Source organism: Hordeum vulgare, chromosome 2H (genome assembly GCF_904849725.1).
Source record: "Hordeum vulgare subsp. vulgare chromosome 2H, MorexV3_pseudomolecules_assembly, whole genome shotgun sequence".
Taxonomy (NCBI): Eukaryota; Viridiplantae; Streptophyta; class Magnoliopsida; order Poales; family Poaceae; genus Hordeum; species Hordeum vulgare.
In genome coordinates this window covers 33,392,546-33,409,817 of record NC_058519.1, presented here as the reverse complement: position 1 = coordinate 33,409,817, position 17,272 = coordinate 33,392,546, and the positions used below count along the sequence as shown (strand labels likewise).

The 17,272-nt window shown below is 46.9% G+C and overlaps 1 protein-coding gene across 3 annotated transcripts; it reads left to right on the top strand.

Moving 5' to 3' along the window:
- The first annotated feature begins 1,994 nt into the window (after positions 1 to 1,994).
- Positions 1,995 to 17,237, top strand: LOC123424667 (DNA-directed primase/polymerase protein). Of its 3 annotated transcripts, none has more exons than XM_045108325.1 (16): positions 1,995 to 2,138; positions 2,414 to 2,485; positions 2,736 to 3,030; positions 3,122 to 3,252; positions 3,341 to 3,510; positions 3,595 to 3,741; positions 3,975 to 4,026; positions 4,437 to 4,611; positions 5,338 to 5,420; positions 6,447 to 6,659; positions 8,034 to 8,165; positions 8,250 to 8,385; positions 15,397 to 15,504; positions 16,180 to 16,245; positions 16,333 to 16,580; positions 16,668 to 17,237. In XM_045108325.1, the coding sequence occupies exons 3-16, from the start codon at positions 2,964 to 2,966 to the stop codon at positions 16,749 to 16,751; spliced, it is 1,812 nt and encodes a 603-aa protein (XP_044964260.1). In that variant the 5' UTR covers positions 1,995 to 2,138; positions 2,414 to 2,485; positions 2,736 to 2,963; the 3' UTR covers positions 16,752 to 17,237. The 3 variants fall into 3 exon arrangements, with proteins under 3 accessions (XP_044964260.1, XP_044964259.1, XP_044964261.1); XM_045108324.1 differs by having other exon boundaries at positions 2,723 to 3,030; XM_045108326.1 differs by lacking the exons at positions 1,995 to 2,138; positions 2,414 to 2,485; positions 2,736 to 3,030 and having other exon boundaries at positions 3,159 to 3,252; positions 3,346 to 3,510.
- The last annotated feature ends 35 nt before the right edge of the window (positions 17,238 to 17,272 follow it).

The following is a 17,272-nucleotide window of genomic DNA, read 5'->3' as shown; positions in this document are numbered from 1 at the left end:
CAAATCTGCCCTAAAAGCTCCATATATATATGAGGAGGGAGGGGGACCTTACCTTGGGATCCAAGGGACCCTCAAGGAGTCGGCCGAGCCAAGGGGGGGAGGACTCCCCCCCCCAAACCGAGTTGGACTTGGTTTGGTGGGAGGAGTCCCCCTCCCTTCCCACTTCCTCCCTCTTTTTTTTTCTTTTCCTTTGATTTCTTTTTCTTGGCGCATAGGCCCCCTTGGGGCTGTCCCACCAACCCACTAAGGGCTGGTGTGTCTCCCCAAAGCCTATGGGCTTCCCCGGGGTGGGTTGCCCCCCCCGGTGAACTCCCGGAACCCATTCGTCATTCCCGGTACATTCCCGGTAACTCCGAAAACCTTCCGGTAATCAAATGAGGTCATCCTATATATCAATCTTCGTTTCCGGACCATTTCGGAAACCCTCGTGACGTCCGTGATCTCATCCGGGACTCCGAACAACATTCGGTAGCCAACCATATAACTCAAATACGCATAAAACAACGTCGAACCTTAAGTGTGCAGACCCTGCGGGTTCGAGAACTATGTAGACATGACCCGAGAGACTCCTCGGTCAATATCCAATAGCGGGACCTGGATGCCCATATTGGATCCTACATATTCTACGAAGATCTTATCGTTTGAACCTCAGTGCCAAGGAATCGTATAATCTCGTATGTCATTCCCTTTGTCCTTCGGTATGTTACTTGCCCGAGATTCGATCGTCAGTATCCGCATACCTATTTCAATCTCGTTTACCGGCAAGTCTCTTTACTCGTTCCGTAATACAAGATCCCGCAACTTACACTAAGTTACATTGCTTGCAAGGCTTATGTGTGATGTTGTATTACCGAGTGGGCCCCGAGATACCTCTCCGTCACACGGAGTGACAAATCCCAGTCTTGATCCATACTAACTCAACTAACACCTTCGGAGATACCTGTAGAGCATCTTTATGGTCACCCAGTTACGTTGCGACGTTTGATACACACAAAGCATTCCTCCGGTGTCAGTGAGTTATATGATCTCATGGTCATAGGAATAAATACTTGACACGCAGAAAACAGTAGCAACAAAATGACACGATCAACATGCTACGTCTATTAGTTTGGGTCTAGTCCATCACGTGATTCTCCCAATGACGTGATCCAGTTATCAAGCAACAACACCTTGTTCATAATCAGAAGACACTGACTATCATCGATCAACTGGCTAGCCAACTAGAGGCATGCTAGGGACGGTGTTTTGTCTATGTATCCACACATGTAAATGAGTCTTCATTAAATACAATTATAGCATGGATAATAAACTATTATCTTGATACATGAATTATAATAATAACTATACATTTATTATTGCCTCTAGGGCATAATTCCAACAGTCCAAGCTATGTCGAAGGAGAGCATGTCACGTGCGATATGGTGCGCTAACGAGCTAGAATCGAGGGGCGAGAGGAGGGGTATTAGGTAGTGGTTTAGTGGGGCGGGGCATATGGATGTTGCGGTCGGGGTGGTAATGGCTGCGGGCGACGGGCGAAAGGTAACCGTCTATGATTCTTACACGCAGATGTTTCGCAGTCGGGGAAGGGAGGGGTAGTGAGTTGAAGGAGGACACTAGTTGCAACTAGACATGACCATGGGCAGCCCAACGGCCCCGCCCAAAAATCACGGGCTTGGCTCACGCCTGAAAATTGAGTCCAACGGCCGGGCCACGCGAGGCTCGGGCTTATAAATAATGTGATTTTAGGCATAGTCGGGCGAGCCGATGGAGTCCTGTCGGGCTTTTTGGGATTGAGCCGAATTTATTAGGCCCAAGGGTCGGACCGGGCTGGGCTCGGGCCTGGGTTTTCAGCATCGGGCTTTTTTCGGCCCGGCCCGGGCCCGACATATGCCCATGTATAGTTGCAACCGTAATGTGGGTTCTAGCTTGAGCTCATCGAACGGCTATGCAACCCGCTGATCCAACGGCCCGCGAGGCGGTTGATCTTTGGACTCGCGTCGGCCGGACGACGCCTAGCGCCCGCCAAAACCTCCTCCATTTTCACCGCTCCCACGGAGGCGAAAGGAGCGGCGGCGGCTGCGGTTCCTGATCGGAGCGGCGGCGCGGCTGAGCAAAAGAGGCAGCGCTGCAGCCTGCAGGTGCATTCCCTCCTCCTCTCTCGCTCTCTCTAGCCCTCTCTCTCCCTCTCCCCCCACTCTGGTTCCGATGGCTGCTGTGGACGTGAGCGCCGGCGGCGGGGCGCTGCGGAGTCGGGGAATGGAGGGGCCGACGGAGGGGTACGGAGGCTCTGCTACGGCCCCTCCCCCCCTCCCCCCCTCTTGTTTCTCTGCTAGATCCGACATATGTATATGTTCCGTGTTCGTTGCTGCTCATCCTTGTGCCAGATCTGACGCACCCCTCCCTTTCTCTGCAGTTAGCAAAGAAGAGCACCGAGCCGACGAATAGAGGAAGCGAGGCAGCCCATTTCTCCCTCAAAAATCAAAAGGTATTAACCCTGCTGCACATAGCAACCGATTTTTGTTGTGCATTTGTATGGTTTGATTGTGCATACGAGATCATATATTTGATTGCCTATGGACAGTGGGCATGTATATCTCTTTGTATGGACATTGATAATTTTTTGTGTGTGCGTGGAACAATGAGCATATATTTGAGTGACTATTTCAAGTTATCTGTACTGTATAGACCCTGATCATGGCGTCTTGTTTTTTTTTGTGTTCAGTTTTGCATTGTAGATGGACAGCAAGCAAAAGAAGTTACTTCTCCTTTTGTTTGGCCCAGAAGGAAAATAAAAAAGTGAGCGGTGGTTGGCCTCAACCGCCGCCCGAGAAGCCCTTTCGCGCTAACGGAAAATCAATTTCCTGCTCACAAGCATTTCTACTTTTCTACCCCAGAACCACAAACCTTAGTTACCAAGGGGATCAACAATATTGTCACACGGAATTTGAATCGACTCGAACGAAATGGGATCTTCGAAGGACGATGTGGATCGCCTCTTCGCCTGCTTCAAATGCGGCATCTCCCCTCCTCGTAAGCTCCTTTTTCTAAAAAATAATGCCCCCCCCCCCCCCAACCAATGTATCTTGATTTATTTGGTTGACTCGGCTCGATTGGGATTCAGAGTCGGCATTCAGGGTGAGACCGCGTCGGCAGGGCAAGAAGTTGCGGGTCACGCCTTCGGCAGAAGGTGATGGCGGCGGAAGCAGTTCCTCTTCTGCTTTGACACGGAAAGTTGGCGAAAATGCGAGCGAGGTGACCTTTTTTTAAGTTCGATTTTGTGGTTTAAGTACAAGAAACATGAAAGAGAAAGTGAATTCATGCGGTTCCTGGTTCATTCTAGCATAGGGAGCCATCATCAGCGGCGATCAAATTCAGAAATCGAAAGCAGATGTCTCCAGTTGTGTTCTACGGTTCTCCGCAAGGTGTTCCAGTGAAAAAGCCGATGAGCCTCTTGAGGCTGCTTCGTGAAATCCACATTGACCTCAAGAAGCAAACTGATTTGATCTCCAGGTGTCTAATTCAGTCGATGTTTCATTCGCGTGTGCCAAATGAACTCCTTTTGTTCTGAATGTTGTTCTTTTTGTGGGTATCTAGGGATGTTGTTTGGGCTACATTCCCTAGACAAGATGAGGCAATAAGGTTCTCAAAGGAACATGCATGCACCAAAGTCTTCAGCTATCAAGATCACTTGAGCGGGCAAAGAAGATTCCTTGTGTCTACATATAACGAGTTCTGGAGAAGGTTGAGACCTTGTTACATTGTTGACATTTCCATTTCGTACATACCTTATAGTTTATATCTATCCATCTCATTCTGCTTGGTTGTTTCATTGTAACCTCCTGTTACTAGAGGGTGAAACAAGTTGGGCCCTCTGAATAAGTGCCATATTTGAATTTTCGTCTTGTTTTCCTTAAATGGTCTAATCTTATCGATAATACCAATCCATTCTGCTCCGTTGTACCGTCTTCTTCCAGGTACAATAATATGGACCCACAGATCCGCCATCACTATGAAGTTATCCAGGAGGCAAGTCTCCATATCCTTGTCCTAAAAATGGTCATAAATTATATGTTACATGGTAGCTTACACAGAAAATTCTGTATATCACCTTATTTTCATGTTCTAGTTCCCTGTTATGATGGGGACGATGTGAGGGAAGAGTCCGCAAGGACGTAATTATCTCTGGCTTTTATAATTCCTAACTCATAAACTTGGTAAATAAAAGCAGGTTATGCTTGCCTTAACTTTACTCAATCTGAGTGTTTTTGTGCATTATTTGCAAGCTGTCTTGCCAGGGGATTAATACTCCCCATAGAGAAAAATAATACTATTATGGTTTAGATTTGATGAATCTGTTTACATACATTAATGCTCGAATTTTACCACAAATGGTCACAACCTAGATATCGACTATAACATCTCTACTGATGCTACAGGGTTCACCTTGCCACATTTACTTTGACCTTGAGTTTAATGCAAAACTGAACCAGAAGAGAGATGCAGATGAAATGGTTGATACATTGGTTTCTGTCACATTCAGTGCCCTGCAGGACAAATATTCTATTGAAGGACAAGAAGAATGGATCATAGAATTAGACTCATCTAATGAAGGTGGCCCAGTTTGTTCCCCTTTGCATCTGTTTTAACCCTGGAAAATTGCTTTCTATAAGAACAGTGGGATCACCCTACGATGAATACGATTAGCTTGTGCATGTTCTGGTTGACTGGTGGCTATGTGATTCTGTAACATTTAACTTAATGTGAGGATTATTCTTGCACAATTATTTGAGTACATGTGTACACTAGGCATGTCCCGAAATCATATAACTAAATTGTATGCTACCACTTCTTAGTAATGCTGAACTGAGGCATCATGGCTCTCACCCTAATCATGTTGTGATGCACCTGGATTCTTCTCTCAAGGTGCAGGGCTTCTCCACAGAGAAATTTGAAAATCTAGCATCGGTAGTACAAGAAAGAAGAAGACAGTACTATTACTAAGTAATTTGTCTAGGACAGGGCGAGCACAAGTTATAATCACGGTTCTAGAACCGTTGTAGTAAAATCAGCGTGGATATGGTTAAAGCATTAGTTTGTTTTCATGCACTTAATGCCTTTTCGACCACAAACAAGTTATACTACAAGCAAGGAGTTGCGAGAAGTAGAACAATGTGAAAGAAGATTGAAGTTGCCTCTTATTAATTATTATTCAAATGTGTTAACACCAAAGATGTCCATATATTTTTCAGTTTTCTTTGTTATAGACTAAACTCTTGTCATGGTGAACTTCTATTCTGCTTAATGGTACTCACATGACAACTATTGTTGTTTGCTTAGAAAAGTTTTCGCGCCATTTGATCATTCGTATACCAAAGATTGCATTCAAGGATAACTCCCATGTTGGTGCATTTATCTCTGAGGTATTATTCAATCTCAATCTTTAGTTTTGCTGCTTTCTGTAAGTTTATAAATTTCAGTTGCTGAATACCTTGTTATACTGGTTATATTTATCTTTATCAATTGCTACACAGCTTGCTGTACTGGTTATATTCAAGCAAACAACAATTCTAAATCTATACATTTTAGCAATGTTCTAAGCAGTACATGGTGGAAGTACATATGTGAAACATCTGCTTAATGTGTATTGTATTAGCAGCGAGCCACCAATAGAGCAAGCACAAATAGAACATAGTACTCAAGCTATATTTGGTAACTTATTTAATCAAAACCTCTTCTGTATCGAGGAAAAATTGCAATCCTTTCATTCTTCCAGTAAGGGATTGAAAGCTCCTTGATAAACGGGTTCCATGTTATCTTCTAGAAAACATGGCTGTCACTGTTCGACAAGATAATTAAATAGTTGGATAGCGTGGTTTCTGTTTCCTTTTTTTGGGGTGGGGTGGAGGTGGGGGTATTCTAGAACATTTTTGTTGTGGGAAAATAAAATGCTTATGCTAGGGTCCAACCTAGTCATACATGGCATCTGCATAGGCGGTCAACACAAGTCAAGACAGGCAACAAAAGTCCTAGCAAGCTATCATGGGCATAAGCAGGCCATCATGGTCAAAAGTCAAAGGAAGAGGGACAAATAAAAGAACAAGTCAAAGATTAAGACATAGAACAAAGAGCTCATTTGCCACATTTCAGAGACTTACCACATTTCAGGACTGACAGCTAGTCAATTCATTTTCTGTTTCCTTTTGTAATGAAAATATAGCATTGATGTTAGAAAAACGAAAAGAAAACTTGAATTTAAATGGAGACTATATGTTTCCCAGTATATGCTTAAGATGTTTTTTTGGCAATGGGGTTTATGTTCAGAGAAATAGATTTCTTCGCATCCTTTGGGGTTCAAGGGTAGAGTTTGATTGTGTTGCATGTTCTAACCTTGATAAACTGTATTGCTTCCTGTGGCTTCCAGAATGAAATATTATTCTTCTCCACAGATATGCTCTCGGATTGCCGCTCAACGTGCAGCCAATCCCAACCTTGATAAATTGTATATTACAAAAGATAGCAGTGGCGCACAACCTGTTGATCAGCTCTTTGTGGATACTGCTGTATACTCTCGTAATCGTTGCTTCCGTTTAGCCTTCTCATCAAAGTCTGGGAAAAAGTCATTTCTTGTGGCTACTGGACGTTTCAAATGTAAGAACATGGTAAGCAGCTCTTGACCACAGGCTCGTTTTTATGCTAGATAAAAGATATGGCTTTAATGGATGACTTAATTGCAAAAAATCACCACAATTGTGTCCACCGAGTAAAAAAAACAACACCTTTTTTTGTTGCAAAAATCAACCAGCATCCAATAGTCCTTTTGCAGAAAACATGAATCACACAATTAAGCACTGAGTGACGCTGAATCTAACCGGTGGGTGGGTCCTGCTATAAGTGATGACGTGGCAACCAAAACTCACACCGTTTGGCTTACCGTTGAGGGAGACGCATGCTGCGGTGCGGCTTGGGGCGTGCTGGTGTGCACAATGTTGCTCCCTGTCGGTCTCCTGCTGCCCAATGTAGTGTAGAAATAGCATGCTGCGGGGAAACAGGACGGTCTCCTGCTGGCCAGAGAGCACGACTCTGCCGTCGGAGATGTCGCAGCAGAAGTTTGTCACGCTGGAAGCAAAGGGGAAGGTGGTGTGCGGGGTGCAGGGTCCTCCATCCCGATCGTCTCCCCCCTCCTGGACCGGCGTGATTGGGATATAAACGATAATATTTTCAAAGAAGCTCTGAACTATGTGTTTACATGTACTAATTATGTGTAAAAGACTAGGTTTACAGGTACTGGGCCTTGTGACTTTTCTTTTAATAAAAAAGATGCATTCTGTACATGTAGACCTACATGGGCTAGTACCCTGCAGATTTCTTATTTAAAATGGGAGAAAACTGTGAGATGCCTGCGGAGTCCAGGACCCGAAGGCGGGTGGGTAGGAGTGGACATGCACCTAGCCAAAATGAGTGACACTCGGTTCTCTTGTGTACATGTAACAAATCTTGAAATTCCATGAAAAACTATTATCGCATTGTCAATTAAAACTATAAAATGGCAATGCATTGCAGAAGGTAAAATAAAGAATTTAATATTATATCTGAAAGTATTTTGTAGCACTGTTTCCAAATATATAATGCAACTTAATGAGGTTCCAAACCAGCTTTTTAAAAACAGTCTGGTGGAGGCAGTTTTTTTTTCAAATCAAAATCAAGTATCGACTCATGCAACCTTCGAAATGTGGGTTCGTCAACAGTTTTTAATATCTTTTGGCATGTGGAATTTAAATAAATACTGAAATGCAGTCGGCGATTAGATTTTGGTCTGCACTGCAGTCCCTATGTGCTTGCAGTCTTACAGACAAATCAACTTGACAGGTGCAGGTTTTCATGTGATGGTGATGCTATATAGTATCTGGTTCCCTTTTCCTGTCCGTCATTATCTTTCACCCCTAATGTTACCCACTGTTGACCACATGCAAACTTGCGAGGTTTATCTCAATAGTGCATCTGATAGGCTGATATGATGTTCTAATTGTTTACAGAATGACAAGGAACTATTTATGGAGTCACTTATTTGCAGACTAGATGATGACTGCGATAAGCTTTTGATCTGCAAACTTGATTTGGAATGCAAGAAAGTATTGCATTTTGACACTGAAGCCAGCATTACACGAGTGAGTATTTGTGGTTTCATTGCTGATGTATTTTTACTATGTTGAGTTTATGTATGATTTTTTTCTCTAATGTGCCATTCTTAGATTCAAGGAAAAAACTACCGGGTTGCCATTGATACTTACCGAAATGATTTTCCTCAAGCATACACTTACGGGAGATCTCCTTTTCCAGCTCTGGACGGCTTTATTGAATCTATAGCTTCCTTTGGAAGTGTCTCAGGTTTTTGGTTCTTCCTCACAGATATCCTTCGACTCCCTTCATCCAGAAATATGAGGCACACTATTTTGACCAGCAATTAGTCCAACTATATGTGGATTATTTGATACAAAATCGATATCGGTGAGAAGTGCTTTTATACTACGAACCAATGATGTTGATCTTGTATCACGCAATCCACATACTGTTGAACAAATTCTCGGCCAGAGATAAATCTTGAGAAGCGTTGCACCTTCTATTTCTGGATGGAATATTTTTGTTTGAGACAGTGGTCATTTTTCTAGCATACATTTATGTGTTATACAAGACTCAGTTTCAACAGGTTTGTCTGCCTCCGGCAGTCTATTTGAAATTCTGAAATGTGTGTTTGTGGGCAGTCCTGTCAAAGAACGTGATTCCACAATATGTCTATAGTAGTTATGTTATCATTGAATGATTTTAATTTTGAAGATTCAAAATGGTAGTCTTGACAAACCCCTTAATTTTTTTATGCAATCATGAATGATGAAACATAACAAATAATAGGAAGGATTGCTCATCTCCCAAAAGACAGTGTCACCATGTTAGTAACTGTATAGATTTGTTATCTACGGTTTGACAATTGTGCATGTCCTGTACTGACGGTTTGACATTCCCTATTCATACGACAGGCGGAGCACCAACCCACGACTCAATACTCAACAGTATTAGCACATGTCTAACTTGGATGTAGCCCACCCATTTATTTAGCTATTCTGTTGTGTACTCCCAGCCAATGTATGCTATTTGAACAATAATCAATGGAATACGTGTGCATTTCAACTATCCATTCTAGCATTGTAGCTGACTGGTGTTAGGTATATCACATCTTCTTTCTACTTCACCATGAGCCAAGATGGTTCACCAAGCAGCGGTACTACCTCTAGCGGCACTGTTTGGTCACATCTGTTATTGCATTTTCTACTCTAGAACGGATGGACGCAGGCTCGTTCGTGTTCAGATTCTGCAGGATTGCCTGAAATTACTTCTTCTCATCGGCATCGGTGCTTAGCCCACCTTCTTTGTTGTCCGCTGACGACGAGGAGCCGCACGGCATCATCGCTTGCGGGTTGAGGACAACGCCGCGCGTGGGAAGGGCGGCCGTGGAGGAGCGCAAACCTGGTGTGGGCAGCCCTTGGATGCCGCCGGTAGGCTCCTCCGGCGGAAGGCCGCCGCGCGTTCTGTCTCCACCTCGGAGGGGCCCCTGTGGAGGAGCGCAGGCCTGGTGTGGGCAACCCTTGGATGCCGTCGGTAGGCTCCTCCAGCGGAAGGCCGCCGCGCGTCCCGTGCCCACCTCGGAGGACCAGCACTTTGGTGCGGCTGGTAGCATCCTCCTGACGGCCCAGCGCAACGGCCTGTCCTCGCGGCACCTCCTCCTCCTCCTCGTGGCCTAGCGCAAGGCTTCCGCGCACGCCCTCTCGTCGCAGCGCCGCCGTGGAGGAGGAGGCCTGACTGGTGTCGACGGCGGCGTCCTCCTCCTCCACAGGGGCCAGCGGAAGGCCGCCGCGCACGCCCTTTCGTCGCAGCGCCGCCGTGGAGGAGGCCTGACTGCTGTCGACGACGGTGGCGTCCTCCTCCACAGGGGCCAGCGGAATGCCGTCGGGTGCCTCGAGAACAGCCCGTCGACAGCGAGCGGCAGGCGCGTGGAGGACCGATCGCTCGACATGGTTGGGGAGTGGTGGGTGCGGCGGTGGTGGCCGGGGAGGAGCGCGGCGGTGGAGAGGTTTTGGGCGGGTTCAACACGCGGTGGAATTGGGGGTTTGGTGGATTAATTGGAAGAGAGGATGGAAGGCGTGGGCGTGGGTGATTACAGTGACCTTAACTCAACTCCTCTAGTCTAGTGTGTGTGACTTGGTTTTGGACCAATCACCGATTGATCGGCGACCTGACCTGCAGTGTCCAGCTCATTTACCGTACCGTGATTGACAAGATAACAACATTATTACACGCCTAGCTCCTTCACATCGAGCAACCTTTTTCTTTTCGAAAACCATAACAAAGTACACTCCTATAAACAAATCTTGTGTTATGTTATCCAACAAGAAGAAATAAATCCTACACTAGTTTTTTTTTTGAACTGAAATCCTACACTAGTCTAAAAGATGGATCACACGCACGCGCGGCGCGAAGGTGAAGAGGGAGGGAGGGACGCGACGGGCCGTGAGGAACCTTCTTTCCTCTCAAAATAAAACTCACACTTTCCATTCCTTTACTATCCTACAGAACAGACACCATCATTCGCAGTGTCAGACCCTCACGCCGCATCACCCTTGTTCCCGTTCCTATGGTGGCGGTGCCAGCGCCTTGACAGACAGCGAACGGTACACGGGGGAGAAGATCTCGTGTGGGCTCAGCTCGGTGGGAGGACAAGGCATACACTGATGCATAACCCCGGAGGCAAAACTAACTGCTCTGTGCCGCCGGGGGAGTGAGAGGGGTGGACTTTTCTTTGGTTCGGTTGGCGTGTTTTGCATAAATGAAAAAAGACAAAAAGGCGACGGTATGGCATGCCCAGTCAACATCAAACTCAAGGAAAACACTAAATGGCATAACATGTAGTTTAATTAAATGAGGAATAAATGTGATAATATTTGTCACAAACCTGATATTTGTAGGTAAAAGTGAAATTAACTCGAAATAATTTTTTAAGGGCATCTCCAATGGCAACCCGTAAATGTCCTCTCGCATCCGTTGCACACACGAAAACGGGAGAACGACATCCAACGCCAACGCTAAATGCATACATTTTGACAATAATTTGAACCAACCTAACGAAATTCGTGCAAATACGACCGGATTTCATATAAACATGACGGATTTCATAGTAACTAGACGAGAACGTTTACATTTTACACATATTTTTTACTCATCGGCTCCTCATGCGGCTGCTCTGGTGCGGGACAGGGCGGCCATGCTGGGATGCGGCGCTGGCTTCGGGCGTCGCGGCGTGGCGGCTCTCCGTCGCTGTTTCGGCGACGGCTGAGTTCAGGCCATGTGCTGGGCGGAGCTGTGGTGGCCGGGCTGGCCGGTGGTGTTGGATCCCCTCGTCCCCGATCTGGATCGGGCTGGAGATGAGGAGCTGCCAGAGGAGCGATGCGGGGCGCCGACGGATGGCAGCGGCGGCGTTCAGCCCGGATCCAGTCTTGGCGGTGGCGACGGCTAACCCGGATCTGACCATGGTGGTGGCGGCGTCCCCTCCGCCGAGGTACTGGCTGCGAGTCGGACGGACATAGTTGCTGGTGAAAACCGAGCCGACGGCGGACTATGGCGGCGTTCTGCACCGTTACCTTGATGAAGGCTTCGTCCTGTAACTATTGTCGATCCACTCGTGCTGCTCCGGGGGAAACCCTATGATCTGGTTTTCCAGATCAGACGATGGCGGCATTGCGATGTCGTTCCTCTCGAGGGAGCATCGTTTGTGGAGCAGAGCTGGAAGACAGAGGCAGGAGGTGGAGCGTCTTCGTCCTGCATGGAGCTTCAGTGGTGATGTCAGGTCATGCTTGGTCGACAGGTGCTACGCTTTGTCATGCCAGTTCGGCAGGTACTACGCACGAGAGATCTTACAGAGTCTTCGCGTTTGGATGGAGGAGCGCAGGGAGGTCGATCCACTCGTGCTGCTCCAGGGGAAACCCTATGATCTGGTTTTCCAGATCGGACGATGGCGGCATTGCGGTGTCGTTCCTCTCTAGGGAGCATCGTTTGTGGAGCAGAGATGGAAGACAGAGGCAGGAGGTGGAGCGTCTTTGTCCTGCACGGAGCTTCGGTGGTGATGTCAGGTCATGCCTCGCCGACAGGTGCTACGCTTTGTCATGCCTGTTCGGCAGGTGCTACGCACGAGAGATCTTACAGAGTCTTCGCGTCTGGATGAAGGAGCGCAGGGAGGTCGATCCACTCGTGTTGCTCCAGAGGAAACCCTATGATTTGGTTTTCCAGATCGGACAATGGCGGCATTGCGGTGTCGTTCCTCTCTAGGGAGCATCGTTTGTGGAGCAGAGCTGGAAGACAGAGGCATGAGGTGGAGCGTCTTCGTCCTGCACGGAGCTTCGGTGGTGATGTCAGGTCATGCCTGGCCGACAGGTGCTACGCTTTGTCATGCCTGGCCGACAGGTGCTACGCAGGAGGTGGATCCGGGCTGAACGCCGCCGCTGCCATCCGTCGGCGCCCCGCATCGCCCCTCTGGCAGCTCCCCATCTCCATCCCGATCCAGATCGGGGACGAGGGGATCCACCACCACCGGCCAGCCCCGCCACCACAGCTCCGCCCAGCACATGGCTTGAGCTCAGCCGTCGTCGAAACAACGCCGGAGAGCCGCCACGCCACGACGCCTGAAGCCAGCGCCGCATCCCACCATGGCCGCCCTGTCCCGCACCAGAGCAGCCGCGTGAGGAGCCGATGAGTAAAAAATATGTGTAAATGTAAACGTTCTCGTCTAGTTAGTATGAAATCCGTCATGTTTATATGAAATCCGGTCGTATTTGCATGAATTTCGTTAGCTTGGTTCAAATTATTGTTAAAATGTATGCATTTAGCGTTGGTGTTGGATATCGTTCTCCCGTTTTCGTGTGTGCAACGGATGCGAGAGGACATTTACGGGTTGCCGTTGGAGATGCCCTTAAAAAATTATTTTGAGTTAATTTCACTTTTACCTACAAATATCAGGTTTGTGACAAATATTATCACATTTATTCCTCATTTATGTTATGCCATTTAGTGTTTTCCTTGAGTTTGATGCTGACTGGGCATGCCATACCGTCGCCTTTTTTGTCTTTTTTTCATTTATGCAAAACAAGCCAACCGAACCAAATAAAAGTCCACCCCTCTCGCTCCCCCGGCGCCACAGAGCAGTTAGTTTTGCCTTCGGGATTATGCATCAGTGTATGCCTTGTCCTCCCATCGAGCTGGGCCCACACGAGATCCTCTCCCCCGTGTACCGTTCGCTGTCTGTCAAGGCGCTGGCACCGCCACCATAGGAACGGGAACAAGGGTGATGCGGCGTGAGGGTCTGACAATGCGAATGATGGTGTCTGTTCTGTAGGATAGTAAAGGAATGGAAAGTGTGAGTTTTATTTGGAGAGGAAAGAAGGTTCCTCACGGCCCGTCGCGTCCCTCCCTCCCTCTTCACCTCCGCGCCAGCGTGCGTGCGTGTGATCCATCTTTTAGACTAGTGTAGGATTTCAGTTCAAAAAAAAAACTAGTGTAGGATTTATTTCTTCTTGTTGGATAACATAACACAAGATTTGTTTATAGGAGTGTACTTTGTTATGGTTTTCGAAAAGAAAAAAGTTGCTCGATGTGAAGGAGCTAGGCGTCTAATAATGTTGTTATCTTGTCAATCATGGTACGGTAAATGAGCTGGACGCTGGAGGTCAGGTCGCCGATCAATCGGTGATTGGTCCAAAACCAAGTCACACACACTAGACTAGAGGAGTTGAGTTAAGGTCATTGTGATCACCCACGCCCACGCCTTCCATCCTCTCTTCCAATTAACAAACCCCCAATTCCACCGCATGTTGAACCCGCCCAAAACCTCTCCACCGCCGCGCTCCTCCCCGGCCACCACTGCCGCACCCACCACTCCCCAACCATGTCGAGCGATCGGTCCTCCACGCGCCTGCCGCTCGCCGTCGACGGGCTGTTCTCGAGGCACCCGGCGGCATTCCGCTGGCCCCTGTGGAGGAGGACGCCACCGTCGTCGACAGCAGTCAGGTCTCCTCCACGGCGGCGCTGCGACGAGAGGGCGTGCGCGGCGGCCTTCCGCTGGCCCCTGTGGAGGAGGAGGACACCGCCGTCGACACCAGTCAGGCCTCCTCCTCCACGGCGGCGCTGCGACGAGAGGGCGTGCGCGGCGGCCTTTCGCTAGGCCACGAGGAGGAGGTGCTGCGAGGATAAGCCGTTGCGCTGGGCCGTCAGGAGGGCGCTACCGGTCGCACCAAAGCGCTGGTCCTCCGAGGTGGGCACGGGACGCGCAGCGGCCTTCCGCTGGAGGAGCCTACCGGCGGCATCCAAGGGCTGCCCACACCAGGCCTGCGCTCCTCCACAGGGGCCCTCCGAGGTGGAGACAGAACGCGCGGTGGCCTTCCGCTGGAGGAGCCTACCGGCGGCATCCAAGGGCTGCCCACACCAGGCCTGCGCTCCTCCACGGCCGCCCTTCCCACGCGCGGCGCTGCCCTCAACCCGCAAGCGATGATGCCGTGCGGCTCCTCGTCGTCAGTGGACAACAAAGGAGGTGGGCTAAGCACCGACGACGATGAGAAGAAGCAATTTCAGGCAATCCTGCAGAATCTGAACACGAACGAGCCTGCGTCCATCCGTTCTATTTGCCGCACACTGTTTCCTGGTGCTCCCAGCGAGATGCTATTTTTTGACTTCATGTCGACGTCCTAGGACTTCAATGTGCTAGAGTAGAACAGTATTATCTTGTTGTCAGTTAAAACCGTCAAATCCAAATGTAATGGATTAAAAAAATGAATATTTGTATATATGAAAGAACTTAGAAGCATGTAATGTCAAAACATAACCTAAGCGTATGCTGTCTAGTTGCCTGCTGCTGCGGCCTTGGTGCTGTATGAATACGGCACATTGCTAAACTAGCATACTGGCCATGCATGTGACACTACCTTCAGTTGGAAATGTGTCTTCCTAAGCCCTTCCACAGTAAAATAAAAATAATGGTTTCTGGCCTTTAATCCTGAACTTTTGTTGCGCTGTTTCATTTGCTGAAGGCTTCACACTATTGGTGTTTCCACAGATAATATTGTAATACTCCCTCCGTCCGGAAATACTTGTCCTAAAGATAAATGTATCTAGACTTATTTTAATTATAGATACATCCATTATATTCATTTCTAGGACAAGTATTTTTGGACGGAGGGAGTATATTTTTAGGAGATTATTTCTTAGTACTCTTATTTGATTAAAAGCAAATAAATGCTGCATTTTGGGAGATGCAAGTCTTACTCTTTCATCACTATTTTAAACATTTGTTTATTATTGCAGGGAAAATTCGATGCTGGTACTGGTTTTCCCAAGATGGTTTAATGATTTATAGCATGTCAAGGAGTAGATACTGTGAGCATATTGGAAGAGAGCATAAAAGCAATCATGGTAACATTTTACCATTCTCTCTATATGACTTTCTGGCACAGCAGTGCATTAATTTGTTGATGCTGCTGGCAAATGTACCATAATCAGTTAGTTGAGAAAATACCATAAGTTTATACTGTACTTTGTGTATGCTACTGTAGTGTTGTTCGGATGTATACCATCATGTGTTTGCTCTTAATTTACTGTAAGCATCTTTGGAAGAACAAATGTATAATGGCCATATGCTGCTGCAACAAATCCTTTGTGTTATGTTCTTTGCCTTTAGTATACAATATTTGACCAAATAAAACTTCACATGTTTGTTAAGCATTACAATCATCTCATGCCATGTTCATCTGCTATTTCACTCCACTCCAAAATCATCGTAAATGTGTATTATCTTAATTTTATATTGATTAGGATGCTGGAAGTAGTTAGCCTGTAATAGCTTCAATATTATTATTTTGCAAAAATGCTTTTTAACAAACCCTACAAAGATGATCAAAGTAGGAAACATTAACTGTGTGTCCGTGACGTGGCCCTCAGCCCCCCCTTTCAGCCTTCACCAGATGTTTTCAGTTTAGATGAATACTTTGCTGGCAAATTTGCCTGCACATGTGGTTGTGTTTTCTGAAGTTTGTCATTTTTTCATGTTAGCGTATTAACTAATCATCACTAATCCTGACGGTGCACCAGTTATGTACATTGTGGATTTCCAAAGAGCCGCGTATTACCAGAAGTGTTACGACCCTGATTGTCACGGTAAGCAAGGAGCACTGACTGTTCCAGCAACTATCATGCATTCACTACAATCATTTCCTGTTAACATGAGTGCTTTGGAATGAACAGGGTACCGTTCTCCATTGCGTGCCGTACCCTTGGATGTGATTCCTGAGCTCACTGCCTCCATAGCCGGTTTGGCCCAGAGAGATTATCAGGGCAATGTTGTGGAAATCAATATGGAAGGCAGCAGAATGGATGGTAACTCTGTTATGGCGAGCGGGGACGAAGAGGAGGATCCTGGTTGGTGGGAAGAAGCGGTGAAGTTTGCTGACAGTGTCGAGAACGTCGATCACGCTCCTGCCTCTTGTAACTTGGTTAGTGGTTTTTGTCGCTGCTTGCTTTTGCTGCTGCCCTAAGTTGGTCGGTCGAAAGCCATCCCTGATATGTGTGTGTATGTGCAGGAGGATGGCGATTGTGATGATGCTGACTGGTGGATGGATGTGGAAAGGTTTGTGGTGCAGATGGAATCACAGGGCGATGCATAGGGATAGTTCTTACCACCACGGTTACCGAACATGTTACATGTAGATGTAGTTGCATATGGTTATGCACACAAGATAGCCATTTGGTTCGCATAATCTGTTCGAGGGAAGCGATGTACTCCCTCCGTTCCTAAATATAAGTCTTTTTAGAGGTTTCATAAGAAAACTACATACGGATGTATATAGACATACTTTTGAATGTAGATTTAATTATTTTGCTTCGTATGTAGTCCCTTGTAAAATCTTGAAAAAGACTTATATTTAAGAACGGAGGGAGTATTTAGTTGTTTGATAAAGTAAACTGTAACGGTGATCCTCGTATGAGCCCATGCTCGTCTGTTTTTGATGAGCAGTAAATTCAAAAAAATAGCATGAAATTTCCAGGCATCTGAGATGCTCGGATGTGCTAAGGAGCTTGCAAATTTCTATTATTACCAAGAAACAGTGTGATGGTAAGGTTTGAGGAGGGAATAATGGTATTGACATAAATTTCCCGTTATTAGAAGACAGAAACCTAATTTGTA

Bases quoted from the DNA above. Each gene is read 5' to 3' on its own strand.
- LOC123424667 (XM_045108325.1), top strand. From the start codon at position 2,964: ATGGGATCTTCGAAGGACGATGTGGATCGCCTCTTCGCCTGCTTCAAA. The intron at 3,253-3,340 runs GTGACCTTTTTT...GGTTCATTCTAG, and splicing joins TTGGCGAAAATGCGAGCGAG to CATAGGGAGCCATCATCAGC. The intron at 6,660-8,033 runs GTAAGCAGCTCT...AATTGTTTACAG, and splicing joins GTTTCAAATGTAAGAACATG to AATGACAAGGAACTATTTAT.